At 44.5% G+C, this 25,678-nt stretch overlaps 1 protein-coding gene across 1 annotated transcript in view; it reads right to left on the reverse strand.

The window, feature by feature from the left end:
* LOC119976058 (kinesin-like protein KIF13B) overlaps positions 1-25,678 on the reverse strand; it is a 216,246-nt gene that overhangs the window by 15,300 nt on the left and 175,268 nt on the right. Inside the window, 10 exon segments of the mRNA XM_038816183.1 lie at positions 804-940; positions 4,905-5,013; positions 7,097-7,150; positions 9,682-9,759; positions 13,347-13,499; positions 16,917-17,009; positions 17,901-18,077; positions 19,716-19,840; positions 21,307-21,362; positions 24,343-24,469. Of these exon segments, the coding sequence (XP_038672111.1) occupies positions 804-940; positions 4,905-5,013; positions 7,097-7,150; positions 9,682-9,759; positions 13,347-13,499; positions 16,917-17,009; positions 17,901-18,077; positions 19,716-19,840; positions 21,307-21,362; positions 24,343-24,469 (1,109 nt within the window).

A 25,678-nucleotide genomic window follows, 5' to 3' on the forward strand; every position in this document is an offset into this window, starting at 1 on the left:
GAATTGCACTTGCGCGTCTATTTGACATACTATGTCAGTCTGCTCACACGGTGTGGTGATAGACCTGGAGAGTGCATCTGCAACAATAAGCTCTTTGCCCGGGGTGTAAACCACGTCAAAATCGGAGCGGCGTAGCTCGAGAAGGATGCGTTGTAACCGTGGCGTCATGTCATTGAAGTCTTTTTGAATGATGTGAACCAATGGCCTGTGGTACATCTCAACCATGAATTTAGGGAAGCCATACACATAGTCGTGGAACTTGTCGATTCCCGTTAGGAGGCCCAGGCATTCCTTCTCAATCTGAGGGTACTGTTGCTCAGTGGGCGTCATGGCTCTAGAGGCATATGCAACTGGCGCCCAGGAGGAGGAGTCATCCCGTTGGAGGAGCACTGCCCCAATACCATCCTGGCTCGCGTCAGGGGATATTTTCGTCTCCTTGGCGGGGTCAAAAAATGAAAGCGGGAAAAGTGGTGCCCTCTGGCCTTATAGTGGTCTTGTCCTGTCTGGTGATTGGCTGCTGTGTTCTGTGTGCTCACTGGTCATCCCGTGTGTCAATCACTGCCTGTCTGCACTCCATCATGCACATGGATGTATATTATGACACCGAGGACCTGGGTTCAATCCCGGCCTGGGTCACTGTCCTTGTGGAGTTTGCACACTGCTCCTATGTCTTATGGTCTTATTGACATCTCATTGTTTCAAATATAAATAGTGTGAAGTAAGGCTGAACAAAAAGGGGTTACTCACCTCTGCCTTTCCCTGCCATTTTGAGAAAACGTCATTAAACAATTAAGGTTTCTCACCTGCAGATTTGGTTGAGGGGCAGATCTCCTCTTCTCCTCATCCCGTGCTGGGAAAAGTGATTTGAGAAGTTTGGGCATCTGAGGTACAAAGGCCTTCACTGGATTCAAATAAGAGGCTGCTAGCGCTGAGAATGAGTCTGAGAAGAGATGGGAGACGGTAATGTAGACATTTGTTCATGAATTCCATCATGTCACTTGTATTTTTCACCTTGGCAGCGTGCACTGCCACTTGCTGCTTTGCAAACAGCAGCGCAATGACTGGCAAACAGCAAAGATTTCTCCACGGCCTCCATCACCACTGCTACTTCATCAACAGGGGTGTAAACATAACATGATCACCCTCTTTCTTTATTCCTGCACAGGCTGAGGGCATTGCTGGCTAGGCTAGCATTTATTGCCCATCCTGAAAAGCCCAAGAGAGCTGCCTTCTTGAACACCCACAGTGCTGTTACGGAGAGTTCCAGAATTTGGATCCAGTGACAGTGAAGGGACGACGATATATTTCCAAGTCAGGATGGGGAGGAACTTGAACGTGGTGGAGTTCCCATGCATCTGCTGCCCGTGTGCTTTTAGGCGATAGAGGTTATTGATTTGGAAGGTGATGTCAAAGGGCCCCTGGTGAATTGCTTTTAGATGGCACACACTGCTGCTGGTACTGTGCCTCGGTGGTGGAGGGAGTGGATATTGGGAGTGAATATTGAAGGTGGTGGATGAGGTGTCAATCTAGCGGGGCTGCGTTGTTCTGGATAGTGTGGAGTTGCATTCATGCAGACAAGTGGATGAATGCAGCTACTACTGATGCACACTGGCAACAGTCTGTACTATCTACAAGATGCATTGCAGCAACTCACCAAGGCTCCATCAACAGCACCTTCCAAACCCGCAACATCTACCATGTAGAAAGACGAGGGCAGCAGATACAGAGAAACACCACGGCCTGGGCAGCACTGTGGCGCAGTGGGTAGCACTGCTGCCTCATGGCGCCTAGGACCCGGCCCTGGGTCACTGTCAGTGTAGAGTTTGTATTCTCCTCGTGTCTGCGTGGGTCTCACCCCTACAACCCAAAGATGTGCAGGTTAGGTGAATTGGCCACGCTAAATTGCCCCTTAATTGGAAAAAAAAAAGAATTGGGTACTCTAAATTTATAAAAATTTTTAAAAAAGAAACACCACTGCCTGCAAGATACCTCCAAGCCATACACCACCCGAATATGGAACAATATTATCATTTCTTCACGTTGCTGGATCAAAATCATGGGACTCCCTTCCTAACAGCACTGTGGTATTCAGCACAAGGACAGCAGTGGTTCAAGAAGGTAGCTCACAGCCACCTCCTGGAAGGCAATTCGGGATGGGAAATAAACGCTGGCCTAGCCAGCAATACTCACACCTCATTCAAAAAATATAAAAATCTTGTGGCTCCGGGTCAGATAACTGGTTATCTTCTTCTAAACAGGACAGCAAGTTTGATAATGCGTTTGGGGGACAATAATACAGTCCCTCCGATTCACACTATCAATTTGACTGGATATCTGCTGTTGCATCTTTAGCACAAGAAAGTTTGCATTTCCTGAAAACAATGCATAGTACTGTGTGTGAATACATAGAACATAGAGTGCAGAAGGAGGCCATTCGGCCCATCGAGTCTGCACCAACCCACTTAAGCTCTCACTTCCACAATATCCCCGTGACCTAAAAACCCATCCTAACATTTTTGGTCACTAAGGGCAATTTATCATGGCCAAACCACCTAACCGGCAAGTCTTTGGACTGTGGGAGGAAACCGGAGCACCCGGAGGAAACCCACGCAGACACAGGGGGAACGTACAGACTCCCCACAGTCAGTGACCCAGCGGGGAATCAAACCTGGGACCCTGGCGCTGTGAAGCCACAGTGCTGTCCACTTGTGCAACCGTGCTGCCCAAATCAGTGAGAATCAGCAGTCAGTAGACGAGGGATTAAGGGCACTACAGGCACAAAATAGTTATTGTTGCAGTAATAACTTGTGCTACAATTGCTTGTGTTTGCTCAGAGTTTATAATGGAAGCAAAGTTGAACTAACGCTGAAAAATGGCACCCGTGTTGCTGGAATTCCTTACCATAATCCATCATCGAAGCACAGGTGCAATTGGGGGGGAAAATGACAAGTCATTAGTTAAATTTAAAAATTGGCAGCAGTACTATAACACTGTCATAATCCAATCACGATTTTTTTTTTAAATGTGAACATTGCAACATTAGATTTTACTCATGGAAATGCTGCAAAGAGTTGAATGTGTTGTGCTGTTGGGACTGCATAGCTGCTGACACTATAATTCCAAACAAGTGGTTTATTAAGCCTTGGTAGGCAGCGCTGCAGTGACTACAAACACTGGAACCTGCATGAAACAGGTAGGTCATCAATTCATACAATGTGGGGATTCTATGAAACAGGTAGGTTATGAAATTTGAGGTATACTGAATTCAACTACTGGGAACATTGGTCATGTTGGTAGCAAGTTGGGTGGAGTAGGGTGGAAAGAGAGAACGAGAGAAGTTGGCCTTCTAGTAAATCATGGATAAAATAACCAGTGTATGATACTGTTTATTTTCCGGGGGATGCGATTATTGCTGCACGCCTTAATATTCTGCATCACCCAAGCTGCTGAAATTTGACAATTGATTTTTTGATTGTGTTCTTTGTGGAGACTGCAGTCAGCATTTCGTCCATTATAATCCCTGCCGTACAAAACTAGGACTATGGTGCAGACAGGCTCTCAAACGTACATGATTCCCTACTTGCAAGGATTCTACCCATGTTATATGAAAACAGGAGGCGGATTTTGTTTGTGGCCCATTCTTTGCCCCTTTGGTTCGGCTGAATGAATCTTTTTAAAAAATAAATTTAGAGTACCCAATTCATTTTTTCCAATTAACGGGCAATTTAATGTGTTCAATCCACGTGGGGCGAACCCCACGCAAACACAGGAAGAATGTGCAACTCCACACGGACAGTGACCCAGAGCCGGGATCGAACCTGGGACCTCAGCGCCGTGAGACAGCAGGGATAACCCACTGCGCCACCGTGCTGGCCGACTGAATGAATCTTAAGAGCTGGATTTTAAAAACAAATAAATCAGTGGTTGAGCCCCGAAAAGGTGCACAGCAAATTTTATTTTGTTAGCCACCTATTGATAGCATACAGTCAATCAAATAGGAAGAGTTCAGGGGCAGCAGAGGCACTGGTCATTCTGCAGAGTTAGATTTGAAGTGAACAGTTGGGAATGACAGGAAAGTGCAGTTGATGCCACAATCAGATCAGTCATGATCTTACCAAATAGCACAGTTGGCTTAAGAGGCTAAATGGCCTTCTCCTGCTCCTACATCTTGTGAATATAGATTAGGTGACAGGAAGCAGCAGATGACCGAATCTGGGCATTTTTCTGAAAAACAACAGCCTTCACGAGGTTTCAGTCTCGTTTAAGATTATAAAGGTCTAGTACAGTGGAAGCATTAAGACAGGTTGTAGAAATTACAGTGAAATTGGCTCACTATTTATGGGCCTTTTGATCTATTTCGCTCAAATCGATCAGCTCAAAATCATACTGTAAGGCTACTTGAAATCCCCTTTATGAACCATAAGCTTTCTACAAAAAGGAATACTAGGGAAGCTTGGGACATGTTGGAACCATCCATTGATAAAGCAGGAAAAGTTACTTCCAGTTTCTATTATTGAAGACAATTACTTAAAGTACTGCGTTAAAGTGCATTGGTGAAATAACAGGAGGTCTGGGCTCAAAGGGAATCCTTAAAAGCAGTAATTTTTGATAGCTAGAAGTTGTGCTAAAATTTTTTTTAGGGTAGAGGTAAAGTACTTCAGAGGGAAAGCACATCCTCTTAAAAGTCAGGCGAGTTTTGCAAGCTAACTGCAATGATCTTTGTTTCAGAAATTTAAGTTCTAAAACTGTGCAATGTGCCTCTTGAAAGCATTAAACGGTAACATTGTGACAGACGGTCAGCTGTCTGTTTTCCCTATAATTCACATATTTTTTCCAAAATTCCTTGCAGTATTCCATTTCTGAAAAGAAACTATTCCAAGCCACGTCTTTACAGCAGTTCCCACCTGCATCTTGTGGCATGGAATGCCTGGAGACCGGGGAACGGTATGGAGGCGTCTTCTTGTTTGACTGCAGTACAGAGGTCGATATGTCCTGCTGACTCTCCCATCGATTCTGCCCAAAGAGAAAAATGAACAAGGAATCCAGTAGAAGCTACGTTTTTGTGGTGCTACATAAAAATCAAGACAGCAGCATGCAAGATTGTGGGCACTTAATTTTTTTTAAGGGAATGACTGGTGAAGGTGCACCTCTCCGTTTACTCTCCCAAGGGAAAGTTCCATAAATAACTCCTGCAAGATGCACAAAGGCTGCTGCAACAATTTTACTCGTATATGTGTTTGCTCATTTTATGTTTGGGTGGAAAGGATATCTGCCTGCCGATGAGGATGTCAGCCCTTGCGGCAATCATAAGCAACACACCCAAGTTCTAACATTCCCAGCAGACCTGACGAAAGAACTAGGAAAGAGTCAGTACAAGCATATCAATTTCTGCACGCTACTCCAAAACAACTCCACAAATAATAATGGAGCTTAATTGTTGGTTAATGGCAGAATGTACTGGATAAATTCAACTGGAATCATACTACTCCAACTGTAAGCCCACATTGCAGTAGAGGTGCAGGAATCAATAAGCCGAGGTTTGAATATTGAGACAAGTTATTCATGTTTAACACGGCACGGTAGCACAGTAGTTAGCACTGTTGCTTCACAGCACCAGGGACCACGGTTCGATTCCCGGCTTGGGTCACTGTCTGTGCGGTGTCTGCACGTTCTCCCCGTATCTGCGCGGGTTTCCTCCGTGTGCTCCGGTTTCTTCCCACAAGTCCTGAAAGACGTGCTGTTAGGTGAATCGGATATTCTGACTTCTCCCTCAGTGTACCTGAAAAGGCGTACACAAGGGGCTTTTCACAGTAACCTCATTGCCGTGTTAATGTAAGCCTACTTGTGACACTAATCAAGATTATAATTGTTTTTTAATATAAATTTAGAGTACCCAATACATTTTATCCAATTAAGGGGAAATTTAGCGTGGCCAATCCACCTACCCTGCACATCTTTTGGGTTGTGGGGGCGAAACCCACGCAGACATAAAAACTAGGAGCAGGAGTAGGCCATCTGGTCTTTCGAGCCTGCTCCGCCATTCAATTAGATAATGGCTGATCTTTTGTGGACTCCGCTCCACCTTCCCACGCAAAGGTTGGTGGAATCGCAGATAGCGATGAGGACTGTCAGAGGATACAGCAGGATTTAGATCGTTTGGAGACTTGGGCGGAGAGATGGCAGATGGAGTTTAATCCGGACAAATGAGAGATAATGCATTTTGAAAGGTCTAATACAGGTAGGGAATATACAGTGAATGGTAGAACCCTCAAGAGTATTGACAGTCAGAGAGACCTTGGTGTACAGGTCCACAGGTCACTGAAAGGGGCAACACAGGTGGAGAAGATAGTCAAGAAGGCAAACGGCATGCTTGCCTTCATTGGCCGGGGCATTGAGTATAAAAATTGGCAAGACATGTTGCAACTGTATAGAACCTTAGTTAGGCCACACTTGGAGTATAGTGTTCAATTCTGGTCGGCACACTACCAGAGAGATGTGGAGGCTTTAGAGAGGGTGCAGAAGAGATTGACCAGGATGTTGCATGGTGTGAAGGGCATTAGCTATGAGGAGAAATTGAATAAACTCGGTTTGTTCTCACTGGAACGAAGGAGATTGAGGAGCGACCTGATAGAGGTCAACAAAATTATGGGGGGCATAGACAGAGTGGATAGTCAGAGACTTTTTCCCAGGGTAGAAGGGTCAATTACTAGGGGGCATAGGTTTAAGGTGCGAGAGGCAAGGTTTAGAGGAGATGTACGAGGCAAGTTTTTTTTTTTACACAGAGGGTAGTGGGTGCCTGGAACTCGCTGCCGGAGGAGGTGGTGGAAGAAGGGATAATAGTGACATTTAAGGGGCATCTTGACAAATACATGAATAGGATGGGAATAGAGGGATACGGACCCTGGAAGTGTAGAAGATTTTAGTTTAGACGGGCAGCATGGTCAGCGCAGGCTTGGAGGGCCGAGGGGCCTGTCCCTGTGCTGTATTTTTCTTTGTTTGTTCTTTGAACATGGGGAGGACGTAATAAAGATAATTATAATAAAGATCATTATTATTTTAATGCTATGTCTTATACTAATCACAGGAATGTAATTACCTTGTTCCGTTCAAGGCTTGATCTTGCATTGAGGTCATGACGGCTCCCAGATAACTTTAAAAAGAAAAGTTCAAAAGAAGCACACATTATTTGAGTGAAATAAAACTCTTAAAAGATGTTGCAACTGATCAGTACATGCAAATTCAGATTAACCAGTCATGCATGCTCTAGTAGATCCAAACTTGGACTGAGAGTGAGAACACATCAAGGGAAAAAATTGTACTGTGCAGCAGTTTAATAAACATACTGAAGTGTTTGTTAAAATAGCAGAAAGGAGGATAGAGACAGAATTTCATGCTCCCTAAAGGAATCAAGTAGCGTTGTGTGAGAAAGGTCAGTAATAAAATAATCCGTCACAGACTCTTGATGAGTTGAATGGCCTTTCCTCACTCTGGAGATTATGTTCACAGATAGAATGAGCACATCACATATTGCCAGTAGATAACACGATTAATATTTTACAATAAACTGTCCGCCAGGAAATCACAACTTCTAATCCTCACGTTATCATCATGGATCAAGGACACGGACCCTGCACTTCCTCCCAGTTCATTATTCTCTGCAGCATCATTTCATGTTAACTTCACTACCGGCACAATGAGATTTTTACTCTTAACTGGAGACAACCTAAATATTTGGGTGCACTGCTCAGGAGTTCAATCACAGGAAAGATTGTTCCTTCAGAATTTTACAACACGGAAGGAAGCCATTCCTGCAACTGTTCATAAAGAGCTTTCTACGATGCTATTATTCTGCTCTTTCCCCATACTCATTTTTTAAAACAAACATTTATTCACTTACCTTTGAAATATTATAAGAGGATTCTTCCACCAGTTTTAGGCGAGCAGGTTCTACATTCTCATGGCCATATTGGTAAAGACATTTCTCCCAGGCTCTCCCTTCATTCTAGGCAATGACCATCTCCAAGAGAAAATCTACCACTATCCTCATGGCTTTCAATGGTATTGCCATGGCAGAATCTGCCATCAAATGTCCTGAGGATCAGCACGGACCAGAAACTGAATGGGACCAGCTGTATAAATACTGTATCTTCAAGAGCAGGAATTCTCTGGCGAGTAACTCATTCTCTGACTCCCCAGAGTCTGCTCACCATCTAGAAGGCGCAAGTCAGAGTGTGATGGAACTCTCCACTTACCTGGATGAGTGCAGCTGCAACAATACTCAAGAAGCTGAACGCCATTCATGCTTAAGCAGCCCACTTGTTTGGTACCCCATCCGAGACCTTAAACATTAAAATAAGGGCAGCATGTTGGTACAGTGATTAGCACTGCTGCTTCATAGTGCCAGGGATCTGGGTTCAATTCCGATCTTGGGTGACTGTGTGAAGTCTGCATGTTCTCCCAGTGCCCATATGGGTTTCCTCCGGGGTGCTCCAAAGATATGCAGGTTTGGTGGATTGGCCATGCTAACTTGCCCCTTAGTGTCCAAAGGTTAGGTGGGGTTACAGGGATAGTGTGGGGGAGTGGGTCTCGGTGGGTGCTTTTTTTGCAGGATTGGTGCAGACTCGATGGGTCGAATGGCCCCCTTCTGCACCGTAGGGATTCTATGATTCTAGGATTCTTTAAAAAAAATAAAGTTAGAATACCCAAATTTTTTTTCCAATTAAGGGATAATTTAGCATGGCCAATCCACCTACCCTGCACATCGTTTTGGGTTGTGGGGGTGAGACCCACACAGACACGGGGAGAATGTGCAAACTCCACACAGGCAGAGACCTGGGGCGGGGATCGAACTCGGGTCCTCAGTGCCGTGAGGCAGCAGTGCTAACGACTGTGTGATTATGCTGCTCTTGATTTTAGAATTCTATAACTCCCTCCACCACTGACACACTGTGGCAGTAGCATGTTGCATCTACAAGGTGCACTCCTGGAACTCACCAAAACTTCTTTGACAGACGCGGGAACTCTAAACCTAGTCAGAAAGAGGCAGTAGATAAATGGGAATGGGATACATGGAAATACCACTACCTGCAGGTAACCCTCCAAACCACTCATTAGCCTGATTTGGAACTATATCACCATTCCTTTGCAGTCGCTGAAATCCTCGAATCCCCTTCCTAACAGCACTGTGGATGTACCTACGCAACTGTTCAAAAAAGCAGATCTCCACCACCTTCCCACGGGCAATTAGTAATGGGTGACAAATGCCTGCTGTGTCAGGGACGTGCATGTCCCATAAAAGAATAAATTTAAATCAGGAATTGAAATCCTCTAGTTACTAATGTACAGGACAATGCAAGAGTTTATCCCTTACAAACTGATCAAAATCTTTCAACCAGGGCCTTTAAGTCATATCTAAACATTGCTGTGCAATCCTACCTTTTAGTGAAGTAGTCATTTCCATCAAAGCTACACTGACGTTTCCCCCTCCTAACATCAAAGGTGCCAAGTGAAATGAATACTGGGACAGTACAAAAATCCATCACGTTCCTCAATTTTGGTGCTACGCGAGCAGTTTCAAAATGATAAGAATGAAACTTTGATGCTGCTGGCAACATGGTACAAAGCACATTGCGATCCTAGCCACAAAGACAGGCAGAGGAAAAATAACTTCTGGAGTCATACCCGGTTGACGTTTGGAGAGCTGATGCACCTTCTGGTCAGTTTACGCTTTGCATTTAATTGTTCTTTTACTGCAACTTCCTGTTCACAAAACACAGCATAAAAGAAACAACACAACATGGCATCAGGACAAGGACAAGACCAGACAACACAACAGAAAGAGAAATCTGCAGTTCCACAATGCAAATGGAAGGGTTCATCACTTGAGCGAGCAAGCAAGCAGCCAGCCTTTCAATTGGTGCACTTTCCTTGCCAATTTCACTCCTGTTAGCAGCGCCCTGCTGGAGCACAATTGCACAAATATTGATCAGCTTCTCATCATGCTGCTTATTTCAGCCCCTAATTACCTGTGCTTGTGGACAGGGAGAGATTTTGCTGGAGGGGTGAAGAGGTGCGACAACATCACGTTGAACCAAACGCTGTTCTCATCCAAATATATTTTCTAGCTACAGAATGCTGGTCAGCACAAGGGTAAGTCACATTCACATCCTAGAGCCTATTCCACTGTTCAATTATATCATGACAGATCTGTATCTAAACTCCATTTCCCCATCTTGCTTCCATATTCCATAATACCCTTGCCTCCCCATCTTTGCTAACCTTAATGGCTCTCTGCCTTCGAATGCACTTAATTCAGAATCCTTATCCTGGTCTACAAATTCTTCAAGACAGTCACCCCACATGCAACCTCTTCTAGCTTTTCATCCTATTCAAAAACATTACTTCCTCCAAATCCATTGCTCCGATCAAAACTTTCAGGCATCTTGGGACTTACTCTATGGACAAACAACTTTGTTCTGCTCTGTATATTACCATTAAAATCAAGTGCAGCTCCTGATCTTTAAAAGTATTCTTTGGACATGACTCATGTCTGGTTTCTCTCCCTTGAACGTTGTTTGTTAAAGGTTTTACATAACTGCAATTTGTTGGGAGTCTGAAATGGTAAACCGAAGTACAAACACGTAAATTCCCTCTCCCCAATTTCCTGCTGCAAGTTGACTTTTTGATATTCAAATAGAATCTTAAACAGGCTTTGTTTATTTGTTAAAGTCATTTCTTGTCACTTGCTAGACAAACAAATATCATGGGCCAGCCTTCTTTTGGTGAACGGAATTTAAATTCAGAAAGTCGAAAGTAAATTTTCACCCGCTAAACAGGAAATGCACTTCCCGCACTTGAGATTTTCTCTACCATTAGCTTCACCCGTCTTCTCTTCTCTCCCCTCTAATCCAATGCCTTCAGAGTGGCTTAGTCACAGTAAACTCTAGGTCTTTGCGCTGCATTCACAACAGTTTCAGTTCTAGGTTGTTCTTTCTCCTTTTGCAACTGTGTCATGTTATGCCAGGATAAGAATATCTCCGGCGGGATTCTCCGGCCGCGCCTGCCCGACACCGGAGAATCCCGCACGAGGTCAATGGACTTTTCCATGGTCCGCATGCTGCCTGTGGTGATTTTGCGTCGGGCAGGGTGGAAGAACCCAACCCCTCATCTTTAGATATCAGTAAAAGACAAGTGAATATTCAAAAGCAGAAAGATGACAGACACTAATAAACATGTGGATGGTTCAGACAGTACAATCGCAAAAAGGAAGCCAGTGTCTTGAGATAAACAGTAGCACAGTGCACTTGGATGTTACACATGCTAACTTACACAGCTGGATGACGACTCTGTTTAAAAATAACATTTTACTCAGAAAAATGATGGCATGGGGTGCTAAAAGTTTAACGGAACGAAAATCATACAAAAACAACCTCCAGAAAAAAAATATATAGTCCAGGTTTAATTTTTATTAATAGGTTGTTACCACTGATATCAAGGCCAATAGATTTTTTTGATATAAATTTAGAGTACCCAATTCTCTCTCCCCCCCCCCTCCTGCAAATTAAGGGGCAATTTAGTGTGGTCAATTTATCTACCCTGCACATCTTATGATGGCACGGTAGCACAGTGGTTAGCACTGTTGCTTCACAATGCCAAGCACCTGGGTTCGATTCCCAACTTGGGTCACTGTCTGTGCGGAGTCTGCATGTTCTCCCCGTGTCTGCGTGGGTTTCCAAAAGACCTGCTTGTTAGGTGAATTCGACATTCTGAATTCTCCCTCAGAGTACCCGAACAGACACCGGAGTGTGGCGACTAGGGGGTTTTCAGTAACTTCATTGCAGTGTTAATGTAAGCCTACTTGTGACACTCAAAGATTATTATTATTATTGGGTTGTGGGGGTGAGATCCAAGCAGATACGGGCAGCATGTGTGCACTAGTGCAATTTAAGCAACAAATATCATACCTCAAAAGTGCACCTCTCTAGTGACTGGTGGCTCATATTACAGTTTTGCCCTGATCAAAGACGTTCGCACATCTACTTCCCACACCCTCTACCTCTGCATCCTGACTGAACTAATCACGAAGAAATGTTGATTATCTGAGGTTTTCTGTTCTGAGAGCTGTGATCTACATTTTTATTAGTGGTTGGCTAGAAAGGTTAGTTTATAATACACAGCTGATCCAAGAACTCAAACCTTCCCTTTGGATCAACTCCCTCAGGTCTGACTATTCCAGTCACTTGGGAGTGTATTGGCAAGGAACGAAGCACAGTCCCTTGTCACTGGGCAGATAACAAGAGACGAGTATTGCTTGAAAGGATTGAAGAGGGTGGGATGTGAAGCATTATACCATCAATTATCCACAATCAATTATATGCCAGGAGTCAACATGATGGATAATCGAATTTCCAGTGCAGTTAAAATGATCAGCAGCTTCTCTGGAACAACTGATTTTTGACCCACACCCAGACGCATAATTCAAACCAAAATAACACCTGGCATCTAAAGGTGGCTCACATTTCAGTCACCGTGGCCGGGATTCTCCCGTACCCGGCGGGCGGGGGGTCCCGGCTTAGCGGAATGGCGCCAACCACTCCGGCGTCGGGCCTCCCCAAAGGTGTGGAATGCTCCGCACCTTTAGGAGCTAGGCCCGCGCCGGAGTGGTTGGCGCCACACCGACTGGTGCCAAAACCGGCGGCAACAGCCTTTGACGCCCGCCGCCCAGGCTGGCCAAAAGGCCTTCGCTGGTTCGCGCATGCGCCGGTGCGTCAGCGGCCACTGACGTCACCACCGGCGCATGCGCGGTAGGGGGGTTCTCTTCTGCCTCCGCCATGGTGGAGGCCGTGGCGGCAGCTGAAGAAAAAGAGTGCCCCCACAGCACTGGCCCGCCCGCCAATTGGTGGGCCCCGATTGCGGGCCAGGCCACCGTGGGGGCACCCCCCGGGGTCCGATCACCCCGCGCCCTCCCCCAGGACCTCGCGGGCCCACTCACGCTGCCAATCCCGCCGCCACCAGAGGTGGTTGAAACCACAGCAGCGGGATTGGCCTCTCAGCGGCGGGACTTCGGCCAGAGAATCGCCGCGGGGGGCCTGCCAATCGGCGCAATTCCTGCCCCCGCCAATTCCCGGGTGGCGGAGAAATCTGGCCACGGCAGGGGCGGGATTTACGCCGGCCCCGGGTGATTCTCCGACCCTGCAGGGGGTCGGAGAATTTTGCCCCGTTTTTCTAAACTTTGACCTTCGTTGCCTGTGCATAAACCCAAGTACTAAATAGCCTGTCTGCAAGATTTAAAATCAGAAATTAAAGATAGGGCAAAAATCAGCTTCTCTCCTTTCAGGAAAAGTCACCTGACGCAGACGATCCAGAGTGAGGATATTCTCCACCGCCAGTACACTACGGAGATATTTCTCTATGTATGCTTCTTTCTCGGCAGACTCCGCATTTTCCAGCTCTGCTGCCATGCGTGCCAGAGTTTCACGGTCCTCAGATGCTTGCGCGTCCTGGGAAACAGAAAGGAGAAGCCAAGGTCATTCACACAACCCACCTTGCTGCCTGAAGGAAAACCATGAAGAAAATACATTTAAAATCATTCAGTTTAGTTTTCGCTGCAAAAGATTTATCGATCATATCACTATCAGTAAAGTATGAAGCTATCAGCTGAGAAACCGTATCTGATCAGGTTGCATCATCAATTCTGATCATTTAGCATGAAGACTCAGTTTAGCTGACCCTTGATGTCAGAGAATTTAGTCAAGAGCAGGGGTGGGCAAACTTTTCCGTGCAAGGGCCGCATTCAGAAATTCACAATTCACAAAGGGCCGCATAGTATATTAAGTAAAATAATTACGTCACCCGGTTATGATTCTGGGCGCCTCATATAGAACATAGAACAGTACAGCACAGAACAGGCCCTTCGGCCCTCGACGTTGTGCCAAGCAATGATCACCCTACTCAAGTCAACGTATCCACCCTATACCAGTAAGTAACCCAACAGCCCCCCCACCCATTAACCTTTAAAAAAAAAATTAAAAAAAAAAAAAAAATTTTTTTTTTTAAAAAAGATTTTTTTTTTTTTTTTTTAATGACTTGGTGGGCCGCAGAAATACCTTTGGCGGGCCGCATGCGGCCCGCGGGCCGTAGTTTGCCCACCCCTGGTCAAGAGGAAAGGTCGAAACTTCAGCTTCAAAAGCAGGAATTAAATAGGGGGGCGGAATACAAAAGCAAGGAAGCTATTCAAAATCTTTACAAAATCACTGGCTAGATCAGCTCAAGGAAGCACTATACTTTAGGGAAAACTGAGGTTTGAAGAGGACATTTTCAGGAATGGTACCAGGGCGATGTACTTCAGTTACACAGAGAGCCTGATGAAGTTGGGATTGTTCTCCTTAAAGGTTATGGGGGAATTAAATAGAGGTGTTCAATATTATGAAGGACTTGATGGGGAGCAAATAAATACAAATTGTGCTAGCAGGAGGATCATTAGCCAGAGAGCATGGATTTAAGATAATGGCAAAAAAAAAGCCAGGAGCGAAATGAGGAAATTTCTTTTTAAAAACACAGCAACTTATGATCTGGGTAATGGAAGTAAATTCAATAGTAACTTCCAATGGAAATTAGATAAGAACAAAAAGCTTTGGTGGGTTTTGTTTATGCTGTGAAGTTATAGATTCTACTGTGAAAATGCTGATCGATTCCAATCACTAATTTAAAACAATGCAACTGCTGAAACAGTACCTGACTCCATTGGATAGTGAATTGCAGCAGAATTCACTATTGGCAAGTGACAGATCTCTAAAGCATTACCAAAACGTGTGGAACACTTTTAGCTTCTTCCTACAAGTAAATTAAACTCTGGTGTAGTTTCATGACCCCAAAGAATGCACATTCCCCCCAACTTCAATTACCAACTCTCTTTACAATAACACTTCATTCTCAAACCATGTTGCAATTGTAACTTCAATGCTAAAGGAAATGGAGTACTTTCACATTCCTGCTAGTTCTGGAGCTGGTGCACTGAGCACTAGAGGGTACAGGGGGTTTGTAACATAGTGGTAATGTTATTGTACGAGTAATCCAGAGGCCTGGGCTGATGCTTAGGTGACACAGGTTCAAATCCCACCACGGAAGTTTTGTTTTGTTCTTTACAGCACAGGAGCCCATTCAGCCCATCGTGTCTCCACCAGCTCCCAAAAGAGCTACCCAGCTAGTCCCATTCTCCAGCCTCATCGCCGTAGCCTCCTAAACTAATCTCTTTCATATACATATCTAGCTCTCTTTGGAAACCATCTACGGAATCCACCTCCACCACTCTCCCAGGCAGTGCATTCCAAGCCCCAACAACTCTGAGTAAAGAAGTTTCTCCTCATTTTGTTCCTAGCTCTCTTGCTGACCATCTTGAAATTCTGACCCTTTAGTCACTGACATATCAAGTTGGGAGATTTTAAGTTCAATTATTTAATAAATCTGGAATAAAACTACAGGTCTCATTAACAATGATCATGAAACTACAGAATAGTTGTAAAAAAAAACTTCCTAGTTCACTCATGTTCTTTAGCAATAGAAATCTGCCATCCTAACTTGGGCTGGTCTGAATGTGACTCCGGACCCAGTGTAATGTGGCTGATTCTTAAATGCCCTCTGAAATGGCCTGACAAGGCACTCAGTTGCAGGTGACCCCCTGCCACGTGCACAATGGTGCACTAAGGGATGGACAATAAATGCTGGCGCTACCAGTGAAGTTCACATCGAAGAATTAAAGAATAAAATGCAAATGCTCTGCCGACAACAGCACAATGACAGAACACACTTTTATTAATGCAAATTGAGCTAGATGCAAAATCAATGATGACATATCAATCAAAAATATGGCTAATGAGCCCAGCAACAATGAAAATTCCATGTGCAAGGCTAATCCGAGTAATCGTAAATAGGTTAGATAGAAAGTTAAAACTTACCTGCATTTCAATTACATACCTCGCATTTAGTGGCTACTAGTTATCCTGCACTATGTTCAAAGCAAATGAATGACAGAATAAAGAGGGAATGCAGATGCGGAGTTACATAGTTTTAACAGCACAGGATGACACTATTCAGCCCATCATATCCGTGCTATCCCTCTGAAAGTCCTCCTCGGATCTTTTCTCCGAGCCCTGCATTTTCCCCCCGATTTTAACAATAAATCCAATTCCTTTTCAATGTCAATCCTGGAAGAAGCAACAAGGTGGCGCAGTGGTTAGCATTGCTTCCTCACGGCGGCGAGGTTCGATCCCGGCTCTGGGTCACTGTCCGGGTGGAGTTTGCACATTCTCCCCGTGTTTGCGTGGGTTTCACCCCCACAATCCAAAGATGTGCAGGGTAGGAGGATTGGCCTCACTAAATTGCCCCTTAATTGGAAAAAATTAATTAGGTGCTCTCAATTTATTTTTTAAAATGTTAATTCTGGGTCTGCTTCCACGACATGTATTCTGCATTCCAGATCATGACTTGCTTTGTAAAAGTAATTACTTATGCCCCTTTGGCTCTTTTGCTAATGATGTTGAATCAGTTTCTGATGGTTACCCACCCTCCTGCCAGTGGAAACAGTTTATCACTTTCTGCCTCATCAAAACCCCTATGAGTTCCCCAGCATGACTTCCACAATGCTCTAAAATAATCTTTGATTAGTGTCTACATTACAACATTACATGCAGATAGTGTTTTACCTAGAAGACTTGCAGACAGCATTATACATTTTTGCTAAGCAGCCTTCCCTGGAGCATTCCTTTCATTATTTACAACAAACACTGACATGGAATATAATTTTATAGTCTGAAGATCCTATTGTTCAATAACCACAAAAAGGACTCGCAAGATGATACACTCCTTTAAAAAAAAGTCACAGAACAACATCAATCTGTGGTATTTTATCACTTGCATACCTCTGGAATATTGGAGACGATCTCGAAGGTCACTCCACATGCATTAAGTGTACTCTTGTTGGACATACGTCTCAAGAAGCTTTGCGCAAAACCCTGAAATGAAATTTTGATTTAAGATTAAAAAGGTACATGTTCGTTAATAGTTTAATCTCACCCCACCCAGATCAGGCATGAGCTGCAAACCAACCCAATAATGAGCGTCTGGCACTCCATGGCATTTTCTGACTTTCAATCCAACTTTAAACTTTCCCAAAGCAGTGCAGTTTACATTAGCATCCTAAGTCATTATTTTTCCATGTGTCCAACGCACACAGGAATTGTACTTGAGAGTCTATAAACCAAGCTAAGATAGCCACAGGCACGATTAGGTGTTCAGACAATCTTCCTGTCCAAACACAACCCAGCTGCCGAAGCTCAAGGAGATAGCTTGGGTTGGTTTAAGGGCCCTGGAAGCCGCACAAGGGGAGTATGATGAGGTTTTACGATATAAAACTAACAGCCTTTCAGCAAAGCACATTGATTAAAGCTTTCTGCTGCTTTTCCAGCCAGCATCAGCATACTAAATCACAAGCCTTAGGAATTCCTCCAGTGAGTGCTGGTAAACAATTCCATTTCAATGGCCATCAGATTAGAGACCAAATGTATCCTCAACGACTAATCATGGCAGTATGCTTTTCAGCAAGGCCACGAGATAGCAATCAGGGGCAAACTAATTGACTTCACCTATCCTTAAATCTGAAGCTATTAAGCCAACCTGAACCTAAAGTTTTTTTGTTTAAAATTATATGGACGCCAGACTGGGGTTGCTCTGTGCCTTTGTAAACAGACCTAGCAGGCTTTACGTCTTAAATCTTCAATTCCAATTAAACTGCTCGGCATTTTGAATAAACTCCCGTTTCCTCTATTGAATCAAGGAGCTCAAGTAGAATGAAGGAAACGCTCCAATTTTATCAGGACGATTAGATGATTTTCTTCAGATTGTACCTGTCGACTGTAGACATTCACGCAGACGCGCTTGCGTAATACCAGCTGCATCTCAGCAGGGTGGCTGAGTTGAACCACAGTCTTCACTATAAGGAAAACACGCTCATCGGCTGGAGTCCCTTTGCTCAAGGATGAACAGTTATGGACATTGGAGTCCCAGGAAGCCTCTGCTTTCACCTAATGGAAACAATTTTTTTTTTTAAATGGATAAATTACTAGTTAGTCATGAAGCAAAATTACTACATACTAAAGTCCAAATATGAAACGTGGACATCATGAAGTATTAGCAGTTATCAGGGAATGATGGACTACGGTACTCAGCAGAACATACTATTGCTCAATCACACATTGCGGCTAAGCCCCTTTTTGTGATCTGGGCGTCGCAGGCAAGATCATTTGTCCTTGAGAAGGTGGGGCGGGCATGTGCCACCTTCTCCAGCCACTGAATCCATCTGGTGCAAGTATTCTCACACTGCTGTTAGGATTCCATGATTTTGATACAACTTATATTGTGCTTGGTACAACCAAGTGGCTTGCTAGGCCATTTCAAGGCACAGTTAAAAGTCTGGGCATGGGCCAGTTACGGATGGGCCAGATCTGGCAATGATGGCAGATTTCCTTCCCTGTAGAACACTGCTGAATCAAATGTGTTTTTATAACAATCAATAACAGTTTCATGGCACCATTACGGAGATTCAGTTCCAGATATTTATTCATTAATTGAATTTAAATTCCCTCAGCTGCCATGGCATTACCACAATGCCACCACCACTTAAAACTCTGTCCCCACTCCATTCAGTTTCATTTATTTTGCTCTTGCAGTTTGAATCAAGAATCTTAACCCCCTTGAATGGATTAATTTTGCAGCAGTTTTATGTTGGGCCTGGTTCAGTTTTGGGTTCATTATACACTAACGGAGAAATACTTTGCTGTAAAACTCCTTCCACAAATGTCAAATGGGCAGCGTGGTGGCACAGTGGTTAGCACAGTGCTTCACAGCGCCAGTTCACGGATTCAATTCCTGGCTTGGGGCACGTTCTGTGCAGAATCTGCATGTTCTCCCCGTGTCTGCGTGGGTTTCCTACGGGTGCTCCAGTTTCCATTTGCAAGTCCCGAAAGACGTGCATGTTAAGTAAATTGGACATTCTGAATTCTCCCTCAGCGTACCTGAACAGGCGCCGGAATATGGTGACTAGAGGATTTTCACAGTAACCTCATTGCAGTTTTAATGTAAGCCTACTTGTGATGCCAATAAAGATTATCAAATTACTTAATTTCTTTCCTCTATTCTTGTCCTACTTTGCAAAACAAAAGTTAAATTTCACCCAACGCATGACCAGGTGCGATTCCAACTCCTTTCTGACTAAAGACATCTTTAAACCCCTGTTCTCTCTTGAATTTCCTTTTCTTTACTGCTTGCTGTCTAGGGCAGCACGGTGGCACAGTGGTTAGCACTGCTGCCTCATAGATCCAGGGTCCCAGGTTCAATTCCAGCCTCGGGTGTGGAGTTTGCACTTTCTTCCCGTGTCTGCGTGGGTTTCCTCCGGGTGCTCCGGCTTCCTCCCACAGTCCAAAAGATGTGCAGGTTAGGTGGATTGGCCATGATCAATTGCCCCTTAGGTGTCCAAAAGGTGAGGTGGGGTTACTGGGTTACGGGTGGAGGCATGGGTTTGAGAGCCAATGCAGACTCGATGGGCCGAATGGCCTCCTTTTGCACTGTAAATCTGCAAATTCTAATGTTCTTTTTGTTTCACATTGAGAAGTTTATTTGATTTGAGGAGTGCTGTATGAATTCAAGACGGAGGAATATGTCACCTCTGGGTCGTGATGTTTTGCAACCTGAAGTTCAAAAATGTCGTCATCATCTTCATCAACAAGGCTGGCATCGAGTGCACCAGGTTCTGGTCCATCCAGATCTTCACGAGAGCTGAAGTCATCTGCTAATGGTGGGTAAGCAAAAAATAGGAAAAATGGCAGCAACATTAAACGAAACAAAAGGATATCATCTGTTGGCACTGTTTAGCGTTTTTTTAAATTCACACCTATATTCTTCCCCTAGTTTTTCAGAACGTGCTCATTGATAGGGAGTGAGGATTAGTCAAGCTTCATTCCCGTCCTTGGCAAAACGAAAGAAAGGATTGTAGAAAGGTATTTATTGCTTCCCCAGTTTTTCCTCACTCTTTTCCTTCAAACTACTGAGAGGGAACTGGGAAAGTTGATTTAGTGCAACTGGCATTTGAAATCAAGAATCAAACTGAGCAATGTGCAAACTGAGCAATGTGCAAACTGAGCAATGAGATTCGGGCAAATTCACTCTGATAAGGAATGGATGGAGAAAACATGTTATGGAGAAGTTCAGCAGGCGTCCAGATAACCCCAGGACTTGGTCAGTCCTGGCAAACTGACAGACGTACTCATTTTTACCCTGATTGATGTGGTTCTGCATCTAAGCCCTCTGGAACCTACCACATGCTTAATAAAAAAACTCCTTCTTGCAGCTGAGAAGGCCAATAAGAGGTTTAAGAGAAGGGTCTTGCTAAAGAGAAATGGTTTCCAATTGCTGAAAGGGCTATAACCAGAGGTGTCATGAGGAAAGGCCTTTAACACAATGAGTGGTTAGGATTTAGAATGCACTGTCTGATAAGGCAGTACAAACACATTTGGTAGAAACTGACCGGATGTAACTGGATAAACGCTTGATTAAAACAAAAACAGGGATATGGAGAAAGAGCCAAGAAAATGGGTCTAATTTAACTGTCGTTTGAAAAGACCTGCAATGACTTAGGGGGCTGAATGGCTTTCTTCTGTAGTGTAATATTTTGTAATTCCCCTCCTAGATCTTGTGGGAAAAACTGTGAAATGAAGATGGAACTCCCAAAATTCTGGAATCGATCTAAACCCTAGAAGACATGCTGCTTCCAGTTACTGTACCTAGATAGGGTATTTGAAGTAATTAATTCAATTAGATCAGAAAGAGAAGAAATAATGGTCCCCTCTCATTAACTCAGGCAATTAAGAGTGAGCTTCTGGTAAAAAAATATTTTCACTGTATGTCATATGATAGTCAATATGTTTCGATTAATTTGCCAGGATGTGAGTGATGCTACTAAAATCACATGGATTGCCTCACGGCACCGAGGACCCGGGTTCGATGCCAGCCCCATGTCATTGTCCGCGTGGAGGTTGCACATTCTCCCTGTGTCTTGTGGGTCTCACCCGCACAACCCAAAGATGTGCAGGTTAGGTGAATTGGCCATGCTAAATTGCCCCTTAATTGGGAAAAAAAAGAATTGGGTACTCTAAATTTATTTTAAAAAATAAAATCACATGGATCCTCCAAATTAAAAAAAAGCATAATTTCCCCCCTTTCACCTGTGCATTAGAGAAGGAATCATGCAAAACTTACCATTTAGGTCAAGGAAAACAACAGGAACATGCGTTTCCATTCCAGCCGCTGGACTCCTGCAAGAAATGCCAAAAATACGTCATATAAAAGGAGATAAGCAAATTAAAATCTTCAGGGGAAAGTGGATGAAATTACAGCATTAGAGTCCAAACCACTAGTTAAAGCTGCAGAACTCAGAGGAGCAATAAAAATTAAAATCTGGCTCGGTTACTATAAACTAGTAAACTATAAACTTTTTTTAAAAATGTTTTTTTTATAAATGTTTTTTATTGAGTTTTCATATTTTATATATGACAAATTACAAATTATTAGAGAGAAAAAAAGAAAACACAAAAATTTAACATGAATATTTACAGGTAAGCATCTTCATAACAACAATTGTGGCCGCCCCCTTTAGCCAGCATACATATTTTACATTCCCCAATATGGCCGAGGCACATGTTTATAGGCATTTATTTACAGTTTGGTTTTGGGCCTTAGCTTGCCATCAAACCCCCTTAACGAGCCCGTAACCCCCCCCCCCCCCCACCTTCCCCCGATTCCCGTCCATTTTCCCCTGATTCTTGGCCACCCGACTATTCTTCCTCTTGTACATTGGCCACAAACAGGTCCCGGAACAATTGCATGAATGGCTCCCACGTTCTGTGGAAGCCGTCGTCTGACCCTCGGATGGCGAATTTGATTTTCTCCATTTGGAGAGATTCCGAGAGGTCGGACAGCCAGTCTGCAGCTCTGGGCGGTGCTACTGACCGCCAGCCAAACAGGATTCTACGGCGGGCGATCAGGGAGGCAAAGGCAAGGGCGTCCGCCCTCCTCCACAGGAATAGATCTGGCTGGTCTGAAACCCCGAAGACTGCCACTATCGGGCATGGCTCCACCCTCACCCCCACCACTTTGGACATAGCCTCGAAGAAGGCTGTCCAGTACTCCACAAGTCTGGGGCAAGACCAGAACATGTGGGCGTGGTTGGCCGGGCCTCTTTGGCACCGCTCACATCTGTCCTCCACCTCCGGGAAGAACCTACTCATACGGTTTCTCGTTAAGTGGGCTCTATGTACCACTTTTAGTTGCGTCAGGTTGAGCCTTGCGCACGTGGAGGTGGAGTTGACCCTATGCAGTGCTTCGCTCCAGAGTCCCCACCCTATCTCCATCCCCAGGTCGTCCTCCCATTTCCTTCTTGTTGCGTCCAGTACGGTGTCGTCCCTATCTACCAGTCGGTCATACATGTCACTACAGTTCCCTTTCTCTAGGATACTTGCGTCCAGTAGGTCTTCCAGTAGTGTCTGTCGTGGCGGTTGTCCTTGTCCTTGTCTCCTTTCGTAGGAAGTTTTTGAGCTGCAGGTACCGTAGCTCGTTCCCCCCAGCTAGCTGAAATTTCTCTGTCAGTTCGTCCAGTGTTGCGATCCTGTCGTCCGTGTATAGGTCCCTGACTGTCAGTGTCCCCCCGTCCTGCCTCCACCTTTTGAAGGTGGCGTCAGTCAGTGCTGGTTTGAACCTATGGTTGTTGCAGATGGGAGCCTTGTCCGACATTTTGTACAGGCCAAATTGCTGACGCAGTTGGTTCCAGGATTGGAGGGTGGCTGTCACCACTGGGCTGCTGGAGTGTTTTTTGGGTGGGGATGGGAGTGCTGCCGTGGCGAGGGCCCGGAGGGAGGTTCCCATGCAGGAAGCCTCCTCGTAAACTATAAACTAAACCACCCTGACTTGGAAATATATCGTCGCTCCTTCACTGTCGCTGGGGCAACATCCTGGAACTCCTTCTCTTACAGCACAGTGGGTGTATCTACACCTCAAGGACTGCAGCGGTTCTGGAAGGCAACTCACCACCAGCACCTTCTGAAGGGCAACTAGGCATGGGCAAGGAATGCTGGCCTAATCTGCGATGCCCACATCCCATAAATGAATATTTTTTTAAAAACTAGAGGCTCCAATTCTAAATTGATGAAATTGTGCAGCATGATTCGCAAAACAATGGTTAAAAAAAAGTGTTGCCGAGGTCCCAGGTTCAATCCCGGCTCTGGGTCACTGTCCGTGTGGAGTTTGCACATTCTCCCTGTGTTTGAGTGGGTTTCGCGCCCACAACCCAAAGATGTGCAGGCTCAGTGGATTGGCCATGCTAAATTGCCCCTTAATTGGAAAAAAATAATTGGGTACTTAAATTTATTTTTTAAAATCTTGGAGTCTCATTAAATAAAAAAAATTACTACTTAATGTTGTGACTGACCATGTCAATTTGAAATCATGCCATTTGAATGACTGGATAATTGGAAACAGCTTTAAAAGCAAAACTTCTCATTTTAATGTTTGGATCATCAGAATTTTAGGGAATCAAAATCAACATGCAATTATCAGTAAACTGTTTCTTGCGCACAATTGAATGTTTATCTTGGATATTTAGTTTGCATTAACATAAGCCAACACACACTGGCCATTAACAACTAATTGCTTGTTCTAACTAATTGCAAGTGTCTCACAATTGTTAACTTCTTCAGGTTGAAGCTCACGTTTGAGTACATTGGTCTATTCAACAAAAACAAATTCCTGCTGAGACCACACGATACTTTAATGGGACTGAAATGAGGCCTTCGGTGGAAGAAGGGGAGGGAGATAAATGATCCATTTGCTTCTGCACAAAGAAAAAGTGTCTGGAATTTTGATGTTGGGGGAAGAGATCTTCTTGTTGTTCACACCAGCTGCAGTCCCGCCAACTGCATCCCCCTTACAATGGGTTTCCCAGCGTCATGGGGTGGATTCAAAAGGAAATCGCTAGGTCACTCTACTGTTGAATGCACTGTCAAATAGCCCCGATTGGACCTTTACATATGCAAGTCAGCTGCCCGCTACCTTGGGACAAGTCGCCTGCCCACTTCCAGTCCCGCCATCAGTAAAATGCCCCAACAGCAGGGCGGTGCTGGGTAGCTGATTTGATGTGGTTCCCCACAATTTTGCCAGCAGCCACACCCCACCCCTACCATCTGGGGGTGGTAAAATCCAGCCCATGGATTTTATTTTCCTTAGATCATTTTGTGGACAAACCATTTTGCTGGGGATCCTGGGATTCCACTCCCCGCTGATGGAACCATTACAGCATTTCTTTCCTCAGTTAGTGTCAATCTTCGTTCCAACAACTGCGCCTCACGGTCTGCATCATCTTCAGACTTGTCTGCAAGACACACAATATCAAATTCACATTTGACTTCAACAAAGCGAGGGTGGGGGGAAACAGGCCACCGGAGCAAACTCGTGTTCCAACAATGCAGAATGGGATGGGAGACTGCCAACACATGGATTCTGTCAGAACTCATACTTGACCAGGAATGAGACAGGACATCACACAACTAATTTATGCATTACATCTGGGTTCACATTCAGCCAATATAGAATGGGGATTGATAAGCAAGCAACTCCTCATTATTTTAAATACAATCAAATTCAGGACTGCAATCTCTGAACTTCACAATAGTATATAAATACAAAGTGCTTAATTACTTAAAATTTTTTTTTAGAGTACCCAATTCTTTTTTTCCAATTAAGGGGCAATTTAGTGTCGCCAATCCACCTACCCTGCACATCTTTTGGGTTGTGGGGGCGAAAACCCACGCAAACACGGGTAGAATGTGCAAACTCCAGACGGGCAGTAACCCAGAGCCGGGATCAAAACTGGGACCTCGGCGCTGTGAGGTAGAAGTGCTAACCACTGTGCCATTGTGCTGTCCTAAAGTGCTGAATTACTTTAAATAATTTAAAAAAAAGGAAATTTAGAGTAGCCAATTCATTTTTATCAATTAAGGGGGAATTTAGCGTGGCCAGTTCACCTGCCTTGCACATCTTTGGGTTGTGGGGGCAAAACCCATGTAAACACGGGGAGAATGTGCAAACTCTACACGGACAATGACCCAGAGCCGGGATCGAACCTGAGACCTCAGCGCCGTGAGACAGCAGTGCTAATCACTGCACCACCGTGTTACTCCTTTCTTACTTGTAATTCTAGTGTCACGTAGACTTTCTCTGCGTATGTATTTTAATGGCACCAGGGTGGTTTCAATGACCTCTACAGGTACATGAAGTCTGGAAATCAGGATGAACCGAGGACAAGAACAGGCTCAGCTGTGACAGCACACACGTAGAGGAGCCTACCGTTACTTTCTGTTCAGGCTCACACAAGTATGCTTTGAGTGAATTCTGGTGGGTGAATACTGCTCACAGAATTACATAATCACGTGGCTTATGGCTGTAAGGGACAACGGTGAAGAACTGGAATGGTTGGGGCAACAAAAAGAGAAAATTGAGTGGGGGGGGGGGGGGCTGGCAACCAAAAAAAGCTGCAGTAACAAATTGATTATTTAAAATTGTACACACTGAGCTTGCTTCA

This window comes from Scyliorhinus canicula, chromosome 1 (assembly GCF_902713615.1).
Source record: "Scyliorhinus canicula chromosome 1, sScyCan1.1, whole genome shotgun sequence".
Taxonomy (NCBI): Eukaryota; Metazoa; Chordata; class Chondrichthyes; order Carcharhiniformes; family Scyliorhinidae; genus Scyliorhinus; species Scyliorhinus canicula.